General features: G+C 44.4%; 1 protein-coding gene across 3 annotated transcripts in view; it reads right to left on the reverse strand.

The window, feature by feature from the left end:
* The window catches only part of TACC1 (transforming acidic coiled-coil containing protein 1), a 41,378-nt gene that overhangs the window by 12,080 nt on the left and 7,449 nt on the right, over window positions 1–21,849 (reverse strand). For 2 of the 3 annotated variants that reach the window (XM_075272848.1, XM_075272845.1), the window contains exons 3-7: window positions 14,701–15,505; window positions 12,552–12,587; window positions 3,165–3,225; window positions 2,525–2,684; window positions 2,398–2,438 (exon numbers count right to left, since the gene is read on the reverse strand). In XM_075272848.1, coding sequence (XP_075128949.1) covers window positions 2,398–2,438; window positions 2,525–2,684; window positions 3,165–3,225; window positions 12,552–12,587; window positions 14,701–15,505 — 1,103 coding nt within the window. The remainder of the gene's footprint in view (window positions 1–2,397; window positions 2,439–2,524; window positions 2,685–3,164; window positions 3,226–12,551; window positions 12,588–14,700; window positions 15,506–21,849) is intronic. The other variant, XM_075272847.1, reaches the window with a different exon arrangement.

Below are 21,849 nucleotides of genomic sequence, written 5' to 3' on the forward strand. Positions count from 1 at the left end.
GGTGCAAAACCTGCCCCCACATACTGACCACCGACAAGATAGAGATATCAAACTCTAACAGGGAATATCAAATCCCAGGTACGTTCACCTATAACACACCTAATGTAGTGTATTTGATCATTTGCACCAAATGTCCCACTGAAAATCTGTATGTTGGAGAGACTGGACAGCAACTTAGAATGCGTATGAATTCACAACGCCATACAATTAGAGAACGAAGAATGGACCTTCCCATGTCAAAAGATTTCTGCAATGAGGATCATAATATCACCGATCACATGAAAATTTTGGTTTTAAGAGGGAATTTTAAATCAAGGAAAGAGCGACGGATTTATGAGTATAAACTTATGACCCTGCTTCAAACATTAGAGAAGGGGTTAAATCTGTCACATGGGTTTATGGCATCTTACAGAAATCACTGACCTGAGACCCTGAGAACTGATAAGAACCTGGAATTGTTTACATTGTTTCTACCAATTACTAATAACTCACAACGTAGATACATAGAAATACAAGCCATATGACAGATATATATATATATATATATATATATATATATATATATATATATATATATATATATATATATATATATATACATATACATATACACACACGCACCCACACAGTCAGCCCAGCCCATCGGGGAACGGCGCAAAGCTCCGGGATGATGTCATCTCAGGTCCTTGAGTGTAGCCCGACTGGGAAATTTTCGTTAGCGGTGGCAGAGAGTGGGCGTGCACGGGACTACTATGTAGCCTATGTTTGAAACCAGGACCCAATGTATTTGTGTGTAAAATTCCAGCCAAATCCATGCGGCCGTTTTGCTGCGATTGAGGAACAAATTAGTAGGAGATTTTATACCTATACTAGCTGGTACCCGCGACTTCGTCTGCGGTGATTGTGAAAGTGGGTATATATAGGCGCGGGTAAGGTTTTCGTACTGTGTATAAGGTATGGGATACAAAATGTAACTTTGTATCTTGTTTTTGCTGTAATTCTGAGAATACGTGAGACTTTTCTGTTGAATGTAATTTGTATTTCAGCCGCTATACGGTGTTGGTATAAACTGTACATAGTGTCTTTGGGATAGAGGTATTTCAAGTGAATATACTTCGATATACGACATTGTATGATTTGTCATTTTCCGCCAGTACATGTAGATTTTGGGCACAGGATACTCTTGAGCAAGCAACATAAAGTCTGTCCCTGTGCATGACAGTTTAGTAACTCCATGCGCCTCTTATTAATAGCAATTAACCCCATCATGTCCCTCACATTAACCCTTGGGTAAGAGTTACTGATATGTGAGAGACTTGGAGGTAATAATTAAGTATCTTCATTATTGAGGTCTTTTATTATTACCTCCATATGTCTCACATATTAGTAACCTTTATATGAGGCCCACAGGGGTTAATATGAGGGACATGATGGGGGTTATTCCTAATAATGTGAGGCACACAGGGGTTAATATGAGGGACATGATGGGGTTTATTCCTAATAATGTGAGGCACACAGGGGTTAATATGAGGGACATGATGGGGTTTATTCCTATTAATATGAGGCACACAGGGGTTAATATGGGGGACATGATGGGGTTTATTCCTATTAATGTGAGGCAAATGGAGTTACTAACACTAAACTAATAACCCCAAATGCCGGACATTAATGAGAACAGTAATCCTATGTACCTGTGTGTTTTTCAGTTTCACTTTGCTAGCAGCTTCCTCTTCTCCTCGGGGAATGTTAGCAGGATGCAGACCACTATAGGAGGCAGAGACCTGAGTGATTAAGCTCCACCCCCCTGAGTTTCCTGCACCCTCTCAAAGGGGAGTGTCCTTATGCCTCAGCTCTAGCAGCCCACTGAAGAGACTCGGACTTCATATAACTCTTGCAGGTCCTGTGCTGCTGGCATGCCTGTGAAATATGGCAGGAGTGCCACTCTTGGCACGTGTGCCAGGGGTTGCTGACCTCTGCTGTAGAGGGTAATATGAATTTTGTGGCTTGCTATGGTCCAAAGTGTGTGAGATTGCAGAGATAGTGATGTGAGTTTGGGTTTTGTGGGGGTCCTGGGAAAAACGTATGTGCGCTATTGTGACGAAAAGTAGCCTATTGCGCAATCGAGTGTAGTGACTATGTTTGTGGAAAATTTCAGCCAAATTGGTCGAGTGGGTTTTGCGTGATTGAGTAACAAACATCCAAACACACAAACCCACAAACATCCAAACACACAAACTTTCACCTTTATAATATTAATAGGATATTATTATATTACACACATACAATTCTACAGCAGCAGCATTTACACTATGTCCATACATTCATCCTCAGCACTATATATTCCAAAGCCGTATAGTAAATACATTACATAATATCATGTTCCCCACAGATACTCACTTGAGGTGAAGGCTCAGACCCCTCCTGAGATGACTGCTTTCCTGAAAGAAAACATTGAGGTGGCCGTTACTTATGTGCAAATAGAGCACTAGTACGACTACATGACAGGTAAGACTATTGTATATACCTGAAGTAGCGTCATTGGGGCACTCGAAAAACTCCTGGTCCTCGTCTTGCTGACTTTTGACCCCACTGTCCACGGCTTTAGGTGCTGGAGCAGACGCCAGCTTCTCCTCATCTGTTGCATGACCTTCTCTCTTCTCAATGCTCGGAGAGTCATCTTCTTGCTGCAGGTAAAAGCAAAGTCTTAGTATGTAACAGTTCTATGGGACAATATTACACTCCCATCTTGGGTTTTTCTAGATTGTAAGCTCTTGTGAGCAGGGTCGTCGCTCCCATTGTGTGACTTGCTTTATTACTCTGTAATGTCTCTTTTTGTCTGTTCTTTAACCCTACGATTTGTACAGTGGTGTGGAATATGTTGGTGCTATATAAATATAATGTATTACGATGATTATTATTATCTACTTGGCATTGAGTATTGCCGATCACACTGGTAACCAGTATACCCTTGTCCTTGTCTGGTTCCAAGACTCTCCATTAGAGAGGTGATCACATTGATCATCTATCCTCAGGTTAGTATATCCATGAGTACAGCAAGTCCCAGAAAACCCCATTAAGTCAAAATATGTCAAAGAGTTGCCCAGGATTCCATAATGGAAAGTTGTACATTACGTTATTGAGATCTTACCACCAGGTCTACCCACCTGAGTACAAACATCTAACACCAGACTGGAGCCTTCATAACTCTGCACTTTACAGCTGTTCCTACAAACAAAAAGAGGAAAGAATTTTACTACAAAAAATGGTGTCCTGAGTTACAAAGAAGGGTCTGGAGGAAACATTAGGTGACCTGGTTGACCCAGCTAGGCCCATGCATGTACTTATAGACATCCTGCCATGCTTGGAGATAAAAGGTTCAGTACCACTGGGAAAACAATGAGAGATTTATAGAAGAAAGCTTTGTACACCAGTATGGAAAAAAAAATACAAGAGGGTTAGGTAATAGTACATAAGGTCATAGGGGCGGCACATACAAGAAGCGTCTTCATATCTGATGGAATTATTGTATTGCAGGGCCAGGGGTTTCATGCTGGTCTGTTTTAGAGCTCATGCACTCCCTGACTTGCCCCCATAGTCCCAGAACTGCTCTAGTAGCCTCTGTCTTTAGACCCTTATTGTGTTGCCGTCTCATATTTCCTCCATGTTTAAGCTGAACATTCGTCTGCCACTACAGGAATCAAACAGAAGCCACATGGGAGACGTGTGAGAGCAGCAAAATATAGCCAAGCCTTTCAACATCTGGATTATTGGATATTCACTAAGGAAAACAGCTCAATGTCAGGCAGCAGCTAGAAAGCTTAACAATGTCATCCGCTAGGACAAGAGGTTATGGAGGCAAACGATACATAATCCACATTTCAATCACGTACAAAAAAAAAAAAAAATGGAGAAAAGGTAAAAGAAAAAAAAAACATCTAAAGGATTCATAGATCTGAAGAAGAACGAAGTGAGTTTCTTCAAAGAACAGGGATTTAGGAGACGCCAATCAAGATTTGGGTTTCTAAAAGAACTTTCACTTTTAAGAGATTAAAGGCTTCCCTGGAGAAGGTTAGAAGATTAGGTGTAGATGGCCGGAGGAATTCATTATCTGTGAGAGATAAGAAACCCATTAGGTAGATCCTCCACACTCTGACTTCTAGGTTTATGCTTTCCTCAAAAGTGAAGAGCAGAAGATGGAAGACGACAAATTCATTCACTGTGAGAGCAAGTAAAAAGAGAATAGGTCCAAGACCTTCCTCCATGAGAACGCAACTTGCCGACACAAGGCCTACAGAAAACTATTACAATGGAAACACATCTGGCTTACGAGTCAGTGTCAGCGTATACAACCGTCTGCTCTCCAGAATGTCTATCCACTAGATCCTCCTAGTTCCTAAAACTAAAAATGGATAAAACAGAATTTATAATCTTTCCCCCAGCCCTCTGGCCTCTCACTTTCCCCAGTCTTACAAGACGGCTGTCTCAGAGAAACCTTTGATTCTACCTTGTCTTTTAAGCCACACATCCAAACACTTATCTCCTGCTGCCTCCACCTCAAATACATTTCTTGAATCTGTTATTTTTTTCAACGAAAATACTAGTCCATGACCTCACCATCTCCCGCCAGGACTACTGCAACGTCCTTCTCTGTGGCCTCCTATCTAATGTTCTTACTCTCCTCCAATTCACCTTCCCACTTCTTCCATCATTCCTCATCTGCCGACATCCAAGCTACTCTCTGCCCACCAAACCCAATATTACCAAAGATGGGCAAGCCGGTCCCCTCTGACCTGACTTGCATGCATGTAATCCCAATCACGCCCAAAACTCCTTTATCAGTCTTCTCTCCACTTTACATAACTGGGTCTAAGCATTTTCCCAAGTATTGTATGGCAACATCTGGCTCAACTACTTCAGAGGTCTCTACAAACACATCCGTGAAGAAGACTTAACCCCAGAACAGCAAAAGATAACCACCAAACTGAGGGATATGGAGAAAGTCATCAAAGAATACCAGAACCCTCTGGACTCACCAATCCCCATAAAAGACATACAAGAAAGAATTGCCCTGCTGAAAGGCAAAAAGGCCAGTGGCCCTGACGGCATCCTACCAGAGATGATCAAACACAGCTCTCCAGCAATACACGCGGCACTGGCAAAGCTATTCACCCTCGTGCTCAATGCTGGACACTTCCCCCAAGACTGGAACAAAGGCCTCATAAACCCCATCTACAAGAATGGAGACCAATACGACCCCAACAACTACAGAGGGATCTGTGTCAGCAGCACGCTGGGGAAACTGTTCAACAGCATCATCAATAACAGAATCCTCACCTTCCTCACACAACATGGGGCCCTCAGCAAGAGCCAAGCAGGGTTCATGCCAAACCACCGCACCACAGACCATATCTACACCCTGCACAGCCTCATCAAGACGCACGTCCACAACACCAGAAGAGGCAAGATATTCGCCTGCTTCGTAGACTTTAAGAAGGCGTTTGATTCAATATGGCACCCAGGCCTACTCCTCAAACTCCTAGAGAGTGGAATAGGAGGAAGAACGTACGACGTCATCAAGAGCTCCTTCCCCCGGAAACCAATGCAGTGTGAAGGTGAATAGGAAAAGGACAGCATACTTCCAACAGGCCCGAGGGGTCAGACAAGGCTGTAGCCTGAGCCCAACACTCTTCAACATCTATATCAATGAACTGGCTACAGCCCTGGAGGCCTCAACAACCCCAGGCCTCACCCAGAACAACCGAGAGGTGAAGTTCCTGCTATACACCGACGACCTCCTACTCCTGGCCCCCACCGAGAAAGACCTCCAAGAACGCCTGTCAGTGCTGGAAAAATTCAGCACCACATGGGCCCTACCCATCAACCAGAAGAAGACCAAAGTCATGGTATTTCAGAAGAAGGGCCACAATAAAGACTCCACCCCACAATTCACACTGAACGGCTCCACACTGGAGAAAACCAACAGCTACACCTACCTGGGGCTGGAGCTCAGCCAATCAGGAATCTGCAAAGCAGCAATAGAAACCCTGAAAGTAAAAGCCTGCAGAACCTTCTACGCCATCAGAAGACAACTGTACCACCTCAAACCACCAGTGAGGGTCTGGCTAAAGATATTTGACCCAGTCATCGCTCCGATCCTTCTCTATGGCAGTGAGGTTTGGGGCCCAGCGACCTACCCAGACCAGTCAAAGTGGGATTCCAGCCCAACTGAGAACTTCCACCTGAGTTCTGCAAGTACCTCCTCCATGTCCACCGCAACACCTCCAACATGGGATGCCGGGCAGAGCTAGGAAGACTCCCCCTATGGCTCACCATGCAGAAGAGGGCGCTATCATTCTGAACACACATACAGGGCAGCAGTCCTGGCTCTTACCACCACCAAGCCTGGCTAAACCACAGGGCCCTGAGCAAACCCAACACCCCCCAACCAAGCATCAGCCATCTGCCAAGCCAAAACCCCCAACATGCCCTGAACAAGGCTCAAATAAAAGGAGCCATTGAGAGAGACAAAGAGCGGTACATCGAGGAATGGAGAAGCGCAATAAATAACTCCAAGAAACTCACCGTGTACCAGTCACTGCAAAGAGACTACACCATGGCCACCTACCTGGAGAGAATACACCACCCCAAACACAGACAGACCCTGAGCCGGTACAGATTGAGTGCCTACAACCTGGAGATGGAGACGGGGCGACACAGGCAGACGTACAAGCCACGGGAGAATAGACTGTGCCAGCACTGTGACCAGGGGGCCCTAGAGGACGAGACCCACTTCCTGCTACACTGCACCAAATACTCAACTGTGAGGGCCGTCTACTACCAAAGACTCTCTGCCCACATCCCAGACTTCACATCTGCAGACGAGAAGAGGAAACTCTACATCCTACTGGGAGAAGAAGAAGCCACTGTGGAGATCACTGCCCAATATGTGTCCACCTGCCACCAAGCAAGAGGAAGATGAGACCCCACGAACTGTTACACCCCCCCCCCCCCCCCACATACTTGGTCTGAAGTTCTAGTATCCATCAACATGAGCAAGAACAGAAATTGAAAAGAGATCACGGTGAGGTTGTACGTTGACCTAAACTACAGCTTTTCCTTATCCTCAAGGTGGTGGGCTGTAGGGATATACTGTATACGGCCACAGTACACCATAAAACACCTCGCCGTGCTTAAAACTAGGCCTACAAAGAAGGTTGGCATAAATTATACAGTAGCCTCAAGAGCTTTCCCAAAAATGTAGTGGATCTTCACGCCAAGTAGGCTTATAATATCAAAGTACAACATATGATGGCGGGTTTAGAGATGTTGATTGATCATTTACAGCAAGCAGATTGATAAGAATTGAAACACAAAGTATATCAGGTCACAAAACTTTTCATGGTACTTTTGTTTAGTATACATTGTCTAGTATACAGAAATCCATCCTCGTATACCCTACTAGGGAATACATTGTCTAGTATACAGGAATCCATCCATAAACCCTACTAGGGAATTCAGAGTTTATAGAAGGTGTCTTCTTCAGATCATCATGCCTCTTGTTCTGGAGGACCTGTCCTGTATTACGAAGACAACCCATTGAAATTTCCCCAATGTGGGACTATTAAAGAATTATCTTATCTTGATGTGAATGGACACTGTGTAATGCTTAGTTTCCCCAGTGGTGGCGCTGCAGAGACACTGAGCTTTTCCACAGTTTACAGTCGATCACTTTGGGTTTCTGCTGTGCTCTGTCATCAGTCTATTGGTAATGGACATGTCTAATAAGGATCGTCCAAAGAGAAGCCCTTGAAGCACACGGCAGTACAGTCCTGTTACTGTTTTTAGTTCCCACACACGGGATCACTTCTGTAGATATGGATTGTTCACCGTGCTACGCCCATATTATATCTGATAGGACGAGGAGGACTTTGATGTGGGATGAATATACCAAACAAATGGCTGGAATGTCTGGTATTTTAATCACATGAGCCTCCCTAGGGAAATCTGAAATGTCACAGGCAACAAGGCCAAGTCTCCTAGAGACCTATACATTGCACCGTGCTATTCCAAAAAAAATGTGAAAACATCTTTGTACCATGTTAGCCAGTGGATACGAAATATAAAATGAGTCTTCAGTAGTTGATCCCTTTTTTTAATGGCTAACTAATAATGATGACAGATTGCAGCAACTATGCCTGAGGAAGAGGCCTAGAGCCTGGAAAGCTTGCAATCTGTCATCATTTTAGTTAGCCATTAAAAAAAGGTATCAACGACTGAAGACTCAATTTTTTATATAAAAAAAAAAAATGTGAAAAACTTCAGGAGTTACATTTGTTTGAGGAATGTGGGACAAGTTACCTCCTTTTAAGCCCCTTTTTAAAGGCATCCTATCACTCACACACTATTTTATCTAGGTACCACGTCGGAATAGCCTTAAGAGAGGCTATTCGTCTCCTACCTTTCGCCGTCTTCTCCGTGCCGCCGTTCACCTATCATCCCGGTTTTTGTTGGTATGCAAATTAGCTCTCTCGCAGCACTGGGGGCAGGCTGCAGTGCTCAGACAACACTGGGGCGTCCCCAATGCTGCGAGAGAACTCTCTCCAGCGACGCCTCCATCTTCGTCAGCAGCGTCATCTTTAGCCTCTTCTTACGGCGGTGGCTTGTAACTTCTAGGCCTCGGGCAGAGCAGACTGCGCACACCCACAGGCCACCAGAAAATGGCCACTTGCAATACTGTGCAAGCGGCCATTTTCTCGTACCACGTACCATTTTCTTGTACCACATACCATTTTCTAGGTACCACGTCGGAATAGACTCAAGAAAAAAATAGTGTGTGAATGATAGGATCCCTTTAAGTTTTATTTTTGAAAAATCCCCATAAACTGGAAGTTCAACCCCCGGGAACCTCATCGATGACCGATCCTATATTCTTAAAAGAAAATCCCTTTTTGAAATAATTTTTTAGGATTTATTCAGAGATGCCTAAAAAATTGATTTGCAGTGGATCAGCAAGACGCTAATGTGAACAGAGCCTAAGGCCTTATCTACTTGGATGCATTTTGTGGATGTGGGATGTCCATGACCACCATGATCAGGACACAATGAGGATTATTTCTGCAAGTCTTCATAAATAGGCCACATAGACTATAATGGGGCAATTCTCCATTCTTTTTCCACGGTCCATTGATTGGTGGACATCTACGTGCAGCCATTATAATAAGTGGGTCCGCATACAGTCCTTGGTTCTTGGGGACATTACACATCTGCAAAATGCAAACGTGCGAGTAAGGTTTAAGGCCGCATCCACCGACCAAGTCCAGCCCATGGAAAACAGTCCGTGTGGGGACCATAGTATCCAGAATGAACTTGGCCATGTGCATAGGAGTCCCTGTATCATAGTTTTCCACAGACTGGACTCAGTCATGTGTATGTGGGCTTAGGCTACCAATACCCTTTATACAGCAGGTCACACATCTAAGCTCAGATGGAAACATGGAAGAAAGTTGCTGCCAGACACTTGGTTCCTTCTAGAACAAAGGGATTTAGTATGCTAAAATCTAACAGGTCCGATCCTTTGCCATCTGCCATCTGGGGGCACTCATGCACATTAGATAATGGTCAGGTTTGTCCAACTTTAGCTTTGGGCTATAGGATTCCAACTGTATATTGGTACTAAAGATACAATTGACAGCTCCCTTGGGTTAACGATATTGTAACCATTAGGTGGCGCTGTTGTGCATTAGCTCTTCATCCACAGGCTCCATCCATAGGGGCAATATCCCGCAGGCTATAACAGTGGCATAGCTATATTCTAAGGAACATAATAAATGTAAAAGCCGGAAGAAACTTTGTGGCTTTTACCCTTCGCATGCTAATAAGGCTTAGTAATGCGTGCAGCCTGCCATATAATACCGCCTGGTCAGCATGCTAATATGTCCTCTACTTCCGTATTTGTGCTGCCTGCCAGGAGGAAGGGCTGGCGCGGTTTATGGGGCTGGCAAGGGGAACTGCTTGGCACGCTCGGAGCGGCTTCTTGAGCAATAAAAAGGAAGTGGCAGTCATCTTGTTCCCTGTAATGACTATATAGTCACCGAGGGGACGACCTGGTAAATTAGAATTCAGACAAATTATTCAATGTGAATGGAGCCATAGACGCGGACGCGACCGCGATCGCCATGAACGTCTACGCTGACCTGCGTTTGGTTTAGTAAAGCTATAGAAGGCTGCAGATATAGGTAGCCATACTGCCATGTCCTATAGGTATCTACAGTATATAACAATCAGCAGATGGCGTATAAAACACGTTTCAGAAGAGGAATCCGTAACCATCGATACAGTCAGAAGCTCGGTTTCCATGATGATTGAGAAACATAATTTTGTGCCATATGGAGGAGGATTTCAGTTTCTTGAATTTCTGTAACATATTGCAAGTAAGAGGCGGCGAAGCCTCTCCGACCATAACCCAAAACGGCGCTGAAAAGCGATCTCCTAGAGCCGGAGAAGATGGCCGCTATACACTATAAAGTAATGGCAGCCCTCCATGTGAATACGGGGAAATTTACCTGGCCCTATATAGTTTCCCATTATTACACATCCCTTCCTATATAACCACTACATACAGTCCTATAGAAATCCTCCTATTACTCTATACAGCTTTGTATCTTCTCCCTATAACGCTTTCTTTATAGGGAACGTGACACAATGACAATACAATACAATCTGGAAGCAGTATGTTATAGGGCAGGAGGAGCCGAGCAGATTGATATATGGGATTGTGGGAAAAGATTCAGCGCAACTTGTCATTTATTTATTTGAAGATCTGTTGGGCTTAGGAGTCCAGTGGGTGGGGCTACCAAGTGACTGACAGCTATCCCTATAAGAATGAGCTTAGGAGTCCAATGGGCGGGGCTACCAAGTGACTGACAGCTATCCCTATGAGAATGAGCTTAGGAGTCCAGTGGGTGGGGCTACTCAGTGACTGACCGCTATCCCTATAAGAATGAGCTTAGGAGTCCAGTGGGTGGGGCTACTCAGTAACTGACAGCTATCCCTATAACAGGGGTGCCCAATATGTCGATCGCGATCTACTGGTCGATCGCGGGATGCAGGGATCCCCGGTGTCTGCTTGTTCACAGTGCAGACTGAGAGTCATCTCCGGACACTGGCAGGCGGGGCTACCGCAGCCCCAGCCTGCCAGTGTCCAGAGATAACTCTCAACCTGCGCTGTGAACAAATAGACATCAGGGATCCCTGGGCGGCCACAGAACACTGCTGTCTCCTGCTGTCACGATCCACCCGGCCCCTCGCACATCCCGGCCCCGCCCACAGACAAGCCCGCCCCGGTCCCGCCCACAAAGTGGGTAGTAGATCTTTTGCACTGGTCAGCTAATAAAGTAGCTCACATGCTGAAAAAGTGTGAGCACCCCTGCCCTATAAAAATAAGCTTAGGAGTCCAGTGGGTGGAACTATTCAGTAACTGACAGCTATCCCTATAAGAATGAGCTTAGGAGTCCAGTGGGTGGGGCTACGCAGTAACTGACAGCTATATTCTATAAGAATGAGCTTAGGAGTCCAGTGGGCGGGCCTACTCAGTGAGTGGCAGTCATCCCTGTAGGAACGTACATACAAAAATGACTATGAATCACTCAGTAGGACCGCCCCCTGGACTCTTAAACCCAGAATGAGCAGGGATTAAGATCAATATACTAGAAGTTATACTGAATCTTTTCCTACGGCTCCTCCTGTTTCATAACATGCTGCCTACAGAGTACACTGTATTAACCCATAGAACAGCTTGCTAATACTATATCATAGGATCCCGTCTCTCCTCCTATGAGGACACAAACCTCCATATAAATCCACCTAACAAAGGAGTCTATCCAGACTTTGTTAATTGATAACCTATCCTTTAGACTAGACCATCAATTGAAAATCGGTGGTGGTCCAACACCCAGGACCCCTGCCGATCAGCTGTCTTAAGCGCTACTTTACTTCTTCACCACAGGCCATGTAATGTCATATTCATCAGTCACATGGCCTGACAGCTCAGTCCCATTCAAGTGAATAGAGCCAAAAAAAGTGGCTATAAAATGGATAGCGCTACACTTGGTTTGGTGTGAAGAGGTCACAGCACTCTTCTAAACCCTTACTGATCTTCAGTGGATGACCTATCCTAAGCAAAGGTCATCGATTAACAAGCCTGGGAGACTCCTTTAATTTGTATAACATGACTCTTAAAGGGGTGGTGCTTCATTCACAGGAAGGTTTCAGGGTCCCCCCTTCTCCTGATTGCTGGGGAACTCCAGATCACCAGCGATGTGAATCAGCCCCTAACCTTTTGGATAGGCAATGTGTCTCTCTAATGGCACGACCCCTTTAATTCCTCTCTGCTACTTCATACAACCTCTTCCAACCATACTCCTCTGGCACCGGATTACCTTCTCCTGTGCCACCGATACGGCTCTTTTCTGGTCCATGTCTACACGGAACATGCTTAGCATATTAATCTATAAAATACTCCAATCTCATGATAACATACAGAGAATACTTACAACAGAAAACAGAGAAATTTCACTTGCTCAGAAGTCCTGAGGCAAAGGAAGAAAAGAAAGGAGAGGACAGTTGAGCCAGTGGAGACTGAAGAAGGGCGACCCACTAAATATAATCACTGGCTTGGTGTCTTAGATATGGCGGGTGATATTATTAGTAGATGTAGTCATAGTGGACACAGTTACATGGTTTGTTGAGCAATGGGATCCATAAACGGAAGACCCTAAAATGCACCCCTAGAAAATACACAAAATGGAAGAGGACATCAACCTATCCATTCACTGCCCTTAGCTTTCTGCAGGAACCTGTCCAATCTACCGACATCTGGTATAGAGAAGGAGGAACAGAGGAGATACATAGTTTTGTGGGATGAGATGGTGCAATTCAAGGTTGCCATGACTGGTGGCCACCATGGTCCTTCACGTGAAACTTCTTTTGTCCTCCCAACATGCCCTCTCATTGGCTTAGGCCGCCAGTAGTTTGGTCTTAACCAACAATATGCTTTGTGGAGTGAGTGGGATTATCTTCTCTGGTTACGCTGATGGCCAAGGACCGAGCAACCCATCCACCTATTTGGTGTTGTGCATGGAAGGCCCATGGACGTAACTGGTTTTTTCGGGTCTTGTGGTACAATGTCGTTCCTTTATGTAGGTGTCACTGCTGGCATATGGCAGGACATTATTCCCTTTCAAATGGCATGGAATAGAAGCAAACATGTCACCTGGTAGAACAAGAACATGTCCACCATGTATTTTAAGAACAAAAACCTTCATATGTTTTAATAAAGCTTTGGCCGATCCCCTACTTGACCCAAATAAACTTTTCTGTTGGCCATTGAACTTCATGGAACTGGCTGAGAGTTGGTTTTCTCTATTGGGGACCAGTCTTAGGAGTCCGGTGGTCCTACCCAATGACTGGCAGTCTTTCCCATGCAGACTAGCGAGCAGGACCACCCACTGGACTCCTAAGCATAGAAAGAGCTGAATCTTCTCAGCTCGCCCTGCTCTATAACATGATGCCGGTAGACCAAATTTACATTCCTTACCATAAATCCTCAACCTTCAACATGGCTGACTATTGACCGACATTTTAAGTTACAGGGAGGAAAAAATTTTAGTAGGAGAAGACATGGAGAGCAAAGGAAGAATTTACAAGGAGTAGGAGGAGTTATAAAGCCACATGGTGTTATAGAGAGGTTATATGAAGTAACAGGAAGGAGCAAAAGTGGAAAATCCATGAGGGATACAAATGATTCTGTATAAACCCATACAGGGACTAGGACTATGGAACTGAAATAGTCCTACAATGTAGACCATTAAAGGGGGGTTTCTTCTAGAAACAGCGCCAAACCAGTCCACAGGTGGCATGCGGTACTGCAGCTCAGCGTAGAATAGGGCTAAGTTGTAATATCAGGCAACTCCCATATTCAGGTGCGGGGTTGTTTTAAAAAGAAAGCAGCCATGTTTTTCTAATCCATTACAACCCCATTAACCCAATTTTGTACAACGTTGTGAGATTTTTGTACCAAACGAATTCATAACACATTAAAAGGTGTTTTCCAGGCTTATTAATTGATGACCTATCAATGTTGGGGGCCAGACACCCAGGACCACCACCGATCAGCTCCCTGAAGAGACTGCAGCATTCGATTGAGTGCTGCAGCCTCTTCATAGAAAACCAAGCACAGCGGGGTACATTGTATAGCAGCTATACTTGGTATCGCAACTTAGCCCCATCATTTCAATGGGACTGAGCTGCGAAGAGGTCATGTGGTCGCTGAACGTGGTATGACATGGCCTGTGAAGCGGAAGCAGAGCTTAGGGAGTGCCGTGGCCGCTTTAAGTGGCTGATCTGTGTGGGTCCCTGCTGTCAACCCCCCACTGATCTTCAATTGATAGCCTATCCTCAATTAACAAAGACCACAAGAAACACCTTTATGTGAATTCTTCATGAAATTGCCAAGTGACAACCCTAAAATATTCCACTGAACAAAGCTAGAAATAAGAGATGATCTCCATATGTAACAGTGGACCTGTGGTCTCCAAGGAGTGGCCCAAGGTTACACAAACATACTTTTAGTCGCTCAATTTAGTACAATAACTCTAATTTGATCATGAAAGAAAAAAGGTATACAGGTATTCTAAAACATACGTGATCAGACGTGATCTTCCCATCTTCGGAGATGATCGGGCGCTTCCAGTTCCTTTCCTTGGTTTGGGTTCCTCAGACAGGTCCGTTTCAGAGCTGGACAGTGTCTTGCATGGTTTATGATGATCCAAGGTGTCATCATCGAAGTTTTTGTTGAATCCAGTTGGTGCCCTTGTGACAGTTGGGGAAGGAGGTAAGGCAGATTTTCCACCAAATGGGTTGAAGTTGGGGTCATCCCATTGGTTGGGGTCAAAATTATAGGAAGATTTAGAAAGAGGGACATCCTCGGGGTTGGTAGTGGTATCTCCCTTCTTGGCTGTTGTCTTCTGCAAATTCTCTTTCGGTATCTTTGATGGAAGTTTACTGACAGATTTACGAACTTTTCTTGGGGAATCTTTTTTGACATCTTTAGATGATTCCATCGAGGAGTTGTGGTCAACGTCTTGCCCAGAAGAATCCAATGCTAAACCATCTTCTGTCTGTAGGCCATTGTTGTTATTGATCACATCGTCTTCTCCATCTACCATTTTTGGCGGAGTATCGTTGTCATTCAATGGAAAAAGACATTTAACTATAGATGGATCTTCTGGTGACTGGACCATACTATTCGCGGGAATAGGTTCTTGGACTGTATCACTCGGTGTCTTGTTGGTAGAACCATCATTGCTAGCATCAGGTCCACTTGTAACTCTGTCCACCTTGGTCTCAAGGTCTAGTTCTGAGGTTCCATTTCTTGATACATTGTTGTTTTCATTAAGAGATAATTCAGATAGGAGATTGGTGACATCATTCTTTGTTTCTGTCAAATCTGTAAAATAGGAAAAAAAAGTTTTTAAAAACATTCAAAAAGCTAGATGAAAAAACAAAACAAAACCGTGGTCATAAGTCTTAGGCTTCCATTCATGGTTGGACATTCTAAATGACTATATGTGGCTGTTTATGTGAAAAGGGCCCACATTGTCGATATGGAGTTCTTGGTATCATTGTAACGGTTATGGTGTAACATTGTCCGAAACAGCAAAAAAATTTTTATTGAAAGCACAATTGACATATTTTTAAATAAAATTTTTGCATAAAACAAAATTGTGATTTTTTTACCCAAATATGTTTTGGACTATTTTCTCTATAATTAGTATCGACGATCTGGGCCCTTTTCACGTAAACCGCCACATATGGTGATTCTCTAATTCAGAGACCTTGTCTAATAGGTCAAAGCAGAACGTCTACAAGAAACATCTCCTGTTCTGGAGGACCAGGTACATCCATCCATCCATGACATTCATGCTTCATTCCCCTGTGGTGGCGTTGTAGGGGAACTGAACATTTCCTGATATGTTCCATCAAAGATTATAACTGATCAGTAGGGTTTCTCGAAGCAGGGAAACAGGTGACCAGATCATCATCGGTGAAATTTTGGAGGCCCAACATGGACATCCCCTGGAGAAAATCAATTCTAATCTTCCATTTAATGGGGGTTTATGATCTTTAAGGGGTTGCCCAGCAGGTAAATGTCTTTACATAGGGATCAGAAGGAGCTGAATAATAAAGATACTCACCTCACTTCATCCCTTCTGTTCCTGTTCTAATGTTTTACAGATTCCCTGCTGGTCTCTTCTTGTTCCCTCTTGACACATAGGAAATGACCTGTGTCCTGACTCATCCAGTGATTGGCTGAGTGGTCATTTCCTAAGTGTCCAGAAGGAGCAGGAAGTGGCAATAGATAAGGGACCGGGGACCAGCTGGGAAGGGGGAGTTAGGTTGCATAAAATAAATCAGTGAGGGCAGTATTGTCTCAATTATTTATTAACCCACTCAGACTTTTGTGGCAGATTTTTACCCAGTGGAAAACCCCTTAAAGAAAAAATTCTGTGTCGGCTTTCCCATTATGTGTCCTGGGGCTGGAGATATCTGTGTCGTTACCGATCTCTCCCCACTGTCAGAAGAGTGTTCATGACAGTCTAGCTGGTCTGTGAGGAACACCCCCCTGACAATACTCATCCATAGCCCTGTACTGTCAGATGCTGACGCTGAGCTGTGAAGAGCGCCCCCCGGTACTAGTCTATAGATGAGTACAGTCAGGGGGGGGCGTTCCACACTGCCCAGCTTGACTGTCAGGAACACTTTTCTGACAGTGGGGAGAGATTGGTAATGGCACCCATATCTCCAGCCCAGGGCACATAACGGGAAAACCGACAGAGTGCTGAATTCAGTGCACTGTCGGCTTTCTAGCGGTGCCCAAGGACATGAAAGGTCCTCTTTAAGTAGTAGGGGTTGCCTATCTCATAGCAGTCTGCATGGAGAACTGCGCATGGCTCTCTCCATTGAAGTCTATGGAAGTTACAGAATGATCTAAGATCTGCTTGCACACAGTTTGGCAAAAACCCGTACGTGAGAACCCGCTTCTTTGACTTTCCCCTGTAAGGTATTCATTGCATGCCCAGACTCAAAGATCAAAACAGCAGGCAGGATATTCCAGAGAAATAGTATTCATATGGTCGCAAGAAGTAAAACCACTGGTTTCCAAAAATAAATATGAATCCATCTAGGTATTGTGCCAAGGGAACAGATGTTGTGCAGACCCCGAGGGATCAATCATCCCAGGTATCAGTACATTATCCCATACTAAAACATATGAGAAAGGTAATCATCCTAAAAAAAACAGGGGTAAGAAGAGAGACTTGCATCATAACTCATGTTTACTATGGAGATCTTTGCCCATATCTGTAAAATATTAAAATAACTTCTCCTTCCAAACACACAACACAAGCCGCCTGCCTGCAGGACTCCGGGGGAGTATTAGTGGTAATTACATTACTAATACAGGGCTTTCATCTCAAGCCAAAAAGTGGGATTGTTATATGTAAAAGCCGTAAGAACAGCAATTAGATGTGAAAGACGTCGTAAAAAGCTTTAATCCTGAAGGATCCACCAAACTAAACCCCAGCGCAAAATCTCTACCCGGCCCCCAGGTGTCCTTTATATAACTGGGGTCTGTTTGGTAGTGGGCAGTGAGGGGTTACTGGGCCACCTTGGACACCAGAAAGTGATACTACAGCTCTACCTTCTCTATAGCTTTGACCCTGCCAATCCCCACTTTTCGTAAGTACCGTTGGCTTGGCTGTGAAGAAAGGGCGCCATGTACACATTTATCATGCCAAGGGGTAAAAGTGGCCATACACATTAAAAGGGGTTTATATATTGATGGCCTATCTTTAAGACCCCCACCGATCAGCTGTTCTCACTAGACATCTATAACCTATACAATGGAGAAGTTATCAATAAAATTTGCTGATACTGGATATCTGTGTGGAGGGCAGCGGGGGAGGCCGAATCTCTGATTCCTTGGTCTCCTCTGCAGCCACTACAACTCTTAGTGATATCACAGTCTTCACTCTTTTTGGTCTATAGGCCCATTGAGCAGAGGATAGTCAGTCATGTGAGTCAGGGTGCCAGTCGGGAAGACAAAGGAAAGAAAGTTCCGTCCTCCCCAGATGCCCTACACACTAGTAATAAATGGGCCCCAGGGGACCAAACTGTATACTAGTAATAAACCTTATCCGATGCAGGGGATGTACTGGTAAGATGTAGTACCCATTTAAAATCAGCTCCACCCACCGAGTGTGCCCCAACAGAGGATGTGGGGGGAAAGGAGCATTGGACATGTTGAATTTCAATATGCAATCTTCTTGTTTTTATAGAATACAAGGTGCTCCCGCTGGAGGTACACGATAGTAGATTACCCCCCACTCCACATTGAAAACAGAAGAGCACACGAGCATGTGTATGGTGAGGCAGGCAACATGAGTACACAAGTATGTGTATGGTGAGGCGGGCAACATGAGTACACAAGTATGTGTATGGTGAGGCGGGCAACATGAGTACACGAGTAAGTGTATGGTGAGGCGGGCAACATGAGTACACGATTAAGTGTATGGTGAGGCGGGCAACATGAGTACACGATTAAGTGTATGGTGAGGCGGGCAACATGAGTACACGATTAAGTGTATGGTGAGGCGGGCAACATGAGTACACGATTAAGTGTATGGTGAGGCGGGCAACATGAGTACACGATTAAGTGTATGGTGAGGCGGGCAACATGAGTATACGATTAAGTGTATGGTGAGGCGGGCAACATGAGTATACGAGTATGTGTATGGTGAGGCGGGCAACATGAGTACACGAATATGTGTATGGTGAGGCGGGCAACATGAGTACACGAATATGTGTATGGTGAGGCGGGCAACATGAGTACACGAGTAAGTGTATGGTGAGGCGGGCAACATGAGTACACGAATATGTGTATGGTGAGGCGGGCAACATGAGTACACAAATATGTGTATGGTGAGGCAGGCAACATGAGTACATGAGTATGTGTATGGTGAGGCGGGCAACATGGGTACATGAGTATATGTATGTGAGGCGGGCAACATGAGTACACGAATATGTGTATGGTGAGGCGGGCAACATGAGTACATGAGTATGTGTATGGTGAGGCGGGCAACATGAGTACACGAATATGTGTATGGTGAGGCGGGCAACATGAGTACATGAGTATGTGTATGGTGAGGCGGGCAACATGGGTACATGAGTATATGTATGTGAGGCGGGCAACATGAGTACACGAATATGTGTATGGTGAGGCGGGCAACATGAGTACACGAATATGTGTATGGTGAGGCGGGCAACATGAGTACATGAGTATGTGTATGGTGAGGCGGGCAACATGGGTACATGAGTATATGTATGTGAGGCGGGCAACATGAGTACACGAATATGTGTATGGTGAGGCGGGCAACATGAGTACATGAGTATGTGTATGGTGAGGCGGGCAACATGGGTACATGAGTATATGTATGTGAGGCGGGCAACATGAGTACACGAGTATGTGTATGGTGAGGCGGGCAATATGAGTACACGAATATGTGTATGGTGAGGCGGGCAACATGAATACATATTACCCAGAACATTACCACATTACATCTCAGTCCCACTCACTTCTAAGGAGCTGAGCTGCAATACTAACACAGACAATGGACCACTATGGTGCCATATTCATAGGAAAGCAGCCATATTTGTATAAACCCGGACATTGACATGAAGTTGTGACTCCTAAAAGACAAGCTCCACCAAACATGCCACCAGAGCCAAGTCTTCTCATCATCTCTTTATAGAAAAGTTCCTGCAGTTCTGCTGCAGTTCTCCTGAGACGCCTCGGTGGTGGGCGGTGGAGAAAGCTGTGGTTTGCAGTAACGGCTTTGTCGCCCTCAGTAAGGATTTCCCCTCCTATGTCTTTCTTTATTAAGACACTACGTACATTGTTTGTACTTCCTTTATGAAATGGTCTCCTGTCCTACAGTCACACGTAATGTAATAGTCACGGCCCATGGAAATTGGTTTTTTGGCTTTTTTTTTTTTTTTTAACACCCATATAAAACTTTTTGACATCGTTGTCACTTTGACAAAGAACAGAGGAATCCATTTTGGTAATAGAAATTAGAATAATTTTTCACCCTGGTGGCCATCTTTCCATGGAAGCAGCCATCTTTCCTGGGCTTCTCCTCTGCTCTGTTAACAGCACTTAGTGATCTGCTTTACAGCAGTCTCATGGCCATATGCAGCAATAGTCTGGAGCTGACTCACTGAGGTCTATGGGAGAGTTTTCTAGATATGCTCTGTAGGGGGAGGGGAAGAAGATAAACTGTGACATCATCAATTGTCAGTAGTGGATGTAGTGATGGGTCAGTGGTGTTATCTATAGATCTATTGTGATGATGTGTGTCTTGTCAACTGTCTATTATTAGGCTTTGTGGCCAGAGTTAAAATTGCAGTTTTTTAAACTATAGCTTCTAACATGCAAAATTAAATAAATAAAAAAAAAAAATATCTTAAAAGCATAGGTTTAACATAAAAACTTGTTCATGTCTGGTGATGCATTGCCTTTAAAGGAAGCACCTGGTCTAGAAAGCTAATTTTCATCTAACCTATTGTAACATAATGGGGGAGGGGGCATCCCTGTTTAGGATCTCTATTAGTCACAGTGAAAATGACTACACATTGGGTCTTTCACAGGCACAATAACTTAAAGGTGTATTAGCGCCAAGTGTAGGTACTGCAGCCCTACCGCATAGAATTCAATGGGACAGTGCTGCAGAACCTACACTCAGATAACCCCTTTAAAGGGATCCTATCATTCAATCACAATTTTTTCTCATTAACACGTCGGAATAGCCTTAAGAAAGGCTATTCCTCTCCTACCTTTCATCGTCTTCTCTGCGCTGCCGTTCGTTTGAAAATCCGTTTTTTTTGTCGGTATGTAAAAGAGTTCTTTCGCAGCACTGGGGCGTCCCAAATGCTGCCAGAGAACTCTCCAGCACCGCCTCCATCTTCTTCTGGAACGAGGCCTTCACCGCGTCTTCTTCCGGCGGTGGCTTCTAACTTCTAGGCCTCGGGCCTAGGGCAAAGCCGACTGTGCATGCCCGCAGCCACAAGAAAAATGGCTGCTTGCACAGTATTGTAAGTGGCCATTTTCTTGTGGCCAGCGGGCATGCACAGTCGGCTTGCTGTAGAAGACAACACGGTGCGGACAAGACAACGAAAGGTAGGAGAAGAATAGCCTTTCTTAAGGCTACTCTGACGTGTTAATCAGAAAAAATTGTGATTGAATGATAGGATCCCTTTAAATGTGAACTGTGTAATGCCTAATTTTTCCTGTGGGGGTGCTGCAGAAAAACAAAACACTCAAGAGTTTCTCCACCCATTAATGGCAGTAGTGTGAATAGTGCCAGACAGAAAGAGACTTCTTTATCCCTCACCTAATTCTGTGTATTTTTTGTATAGATTTTCACTTATTTTTTTTATTTAAAGAAGCTTTAATGAAAAACTGCTAACCAGTTACTTTGTGTATAGGACAGATCCCACCATGGATTATATTTTATGATGTTATTTTTACATATTAGAACATAAGTAGAAAGGAAAATGTACATTATTAGGAAAACATGACAACTTCTGGAAACAGCACCACACCTCTCTACAGGTTGTGTCTGGTATTGCAGTTAGGTTCTGTTCATTTCAATGACGTTGGGGTGAAATACCAGACACAACCCAACTTTACTAAAGTGAATAGAAGCAATATCAGACATAACCTGTGGGCAG

Source organism: Leptodactylus fuscus, chromosome 5, assembly GCF_031893055.1.
Source record: "Leptodactylus fuscus isolate aLepFus1 chromosome 5, aLepFus1.hap2, whole genome shotgun sequence".
Lineage (NCBI taxonomy): Eukaryota > Metazoa > Chordata > Amphibia > Anura > Leptodactylidae > Leptodactylus > Leptodactylus fuscus.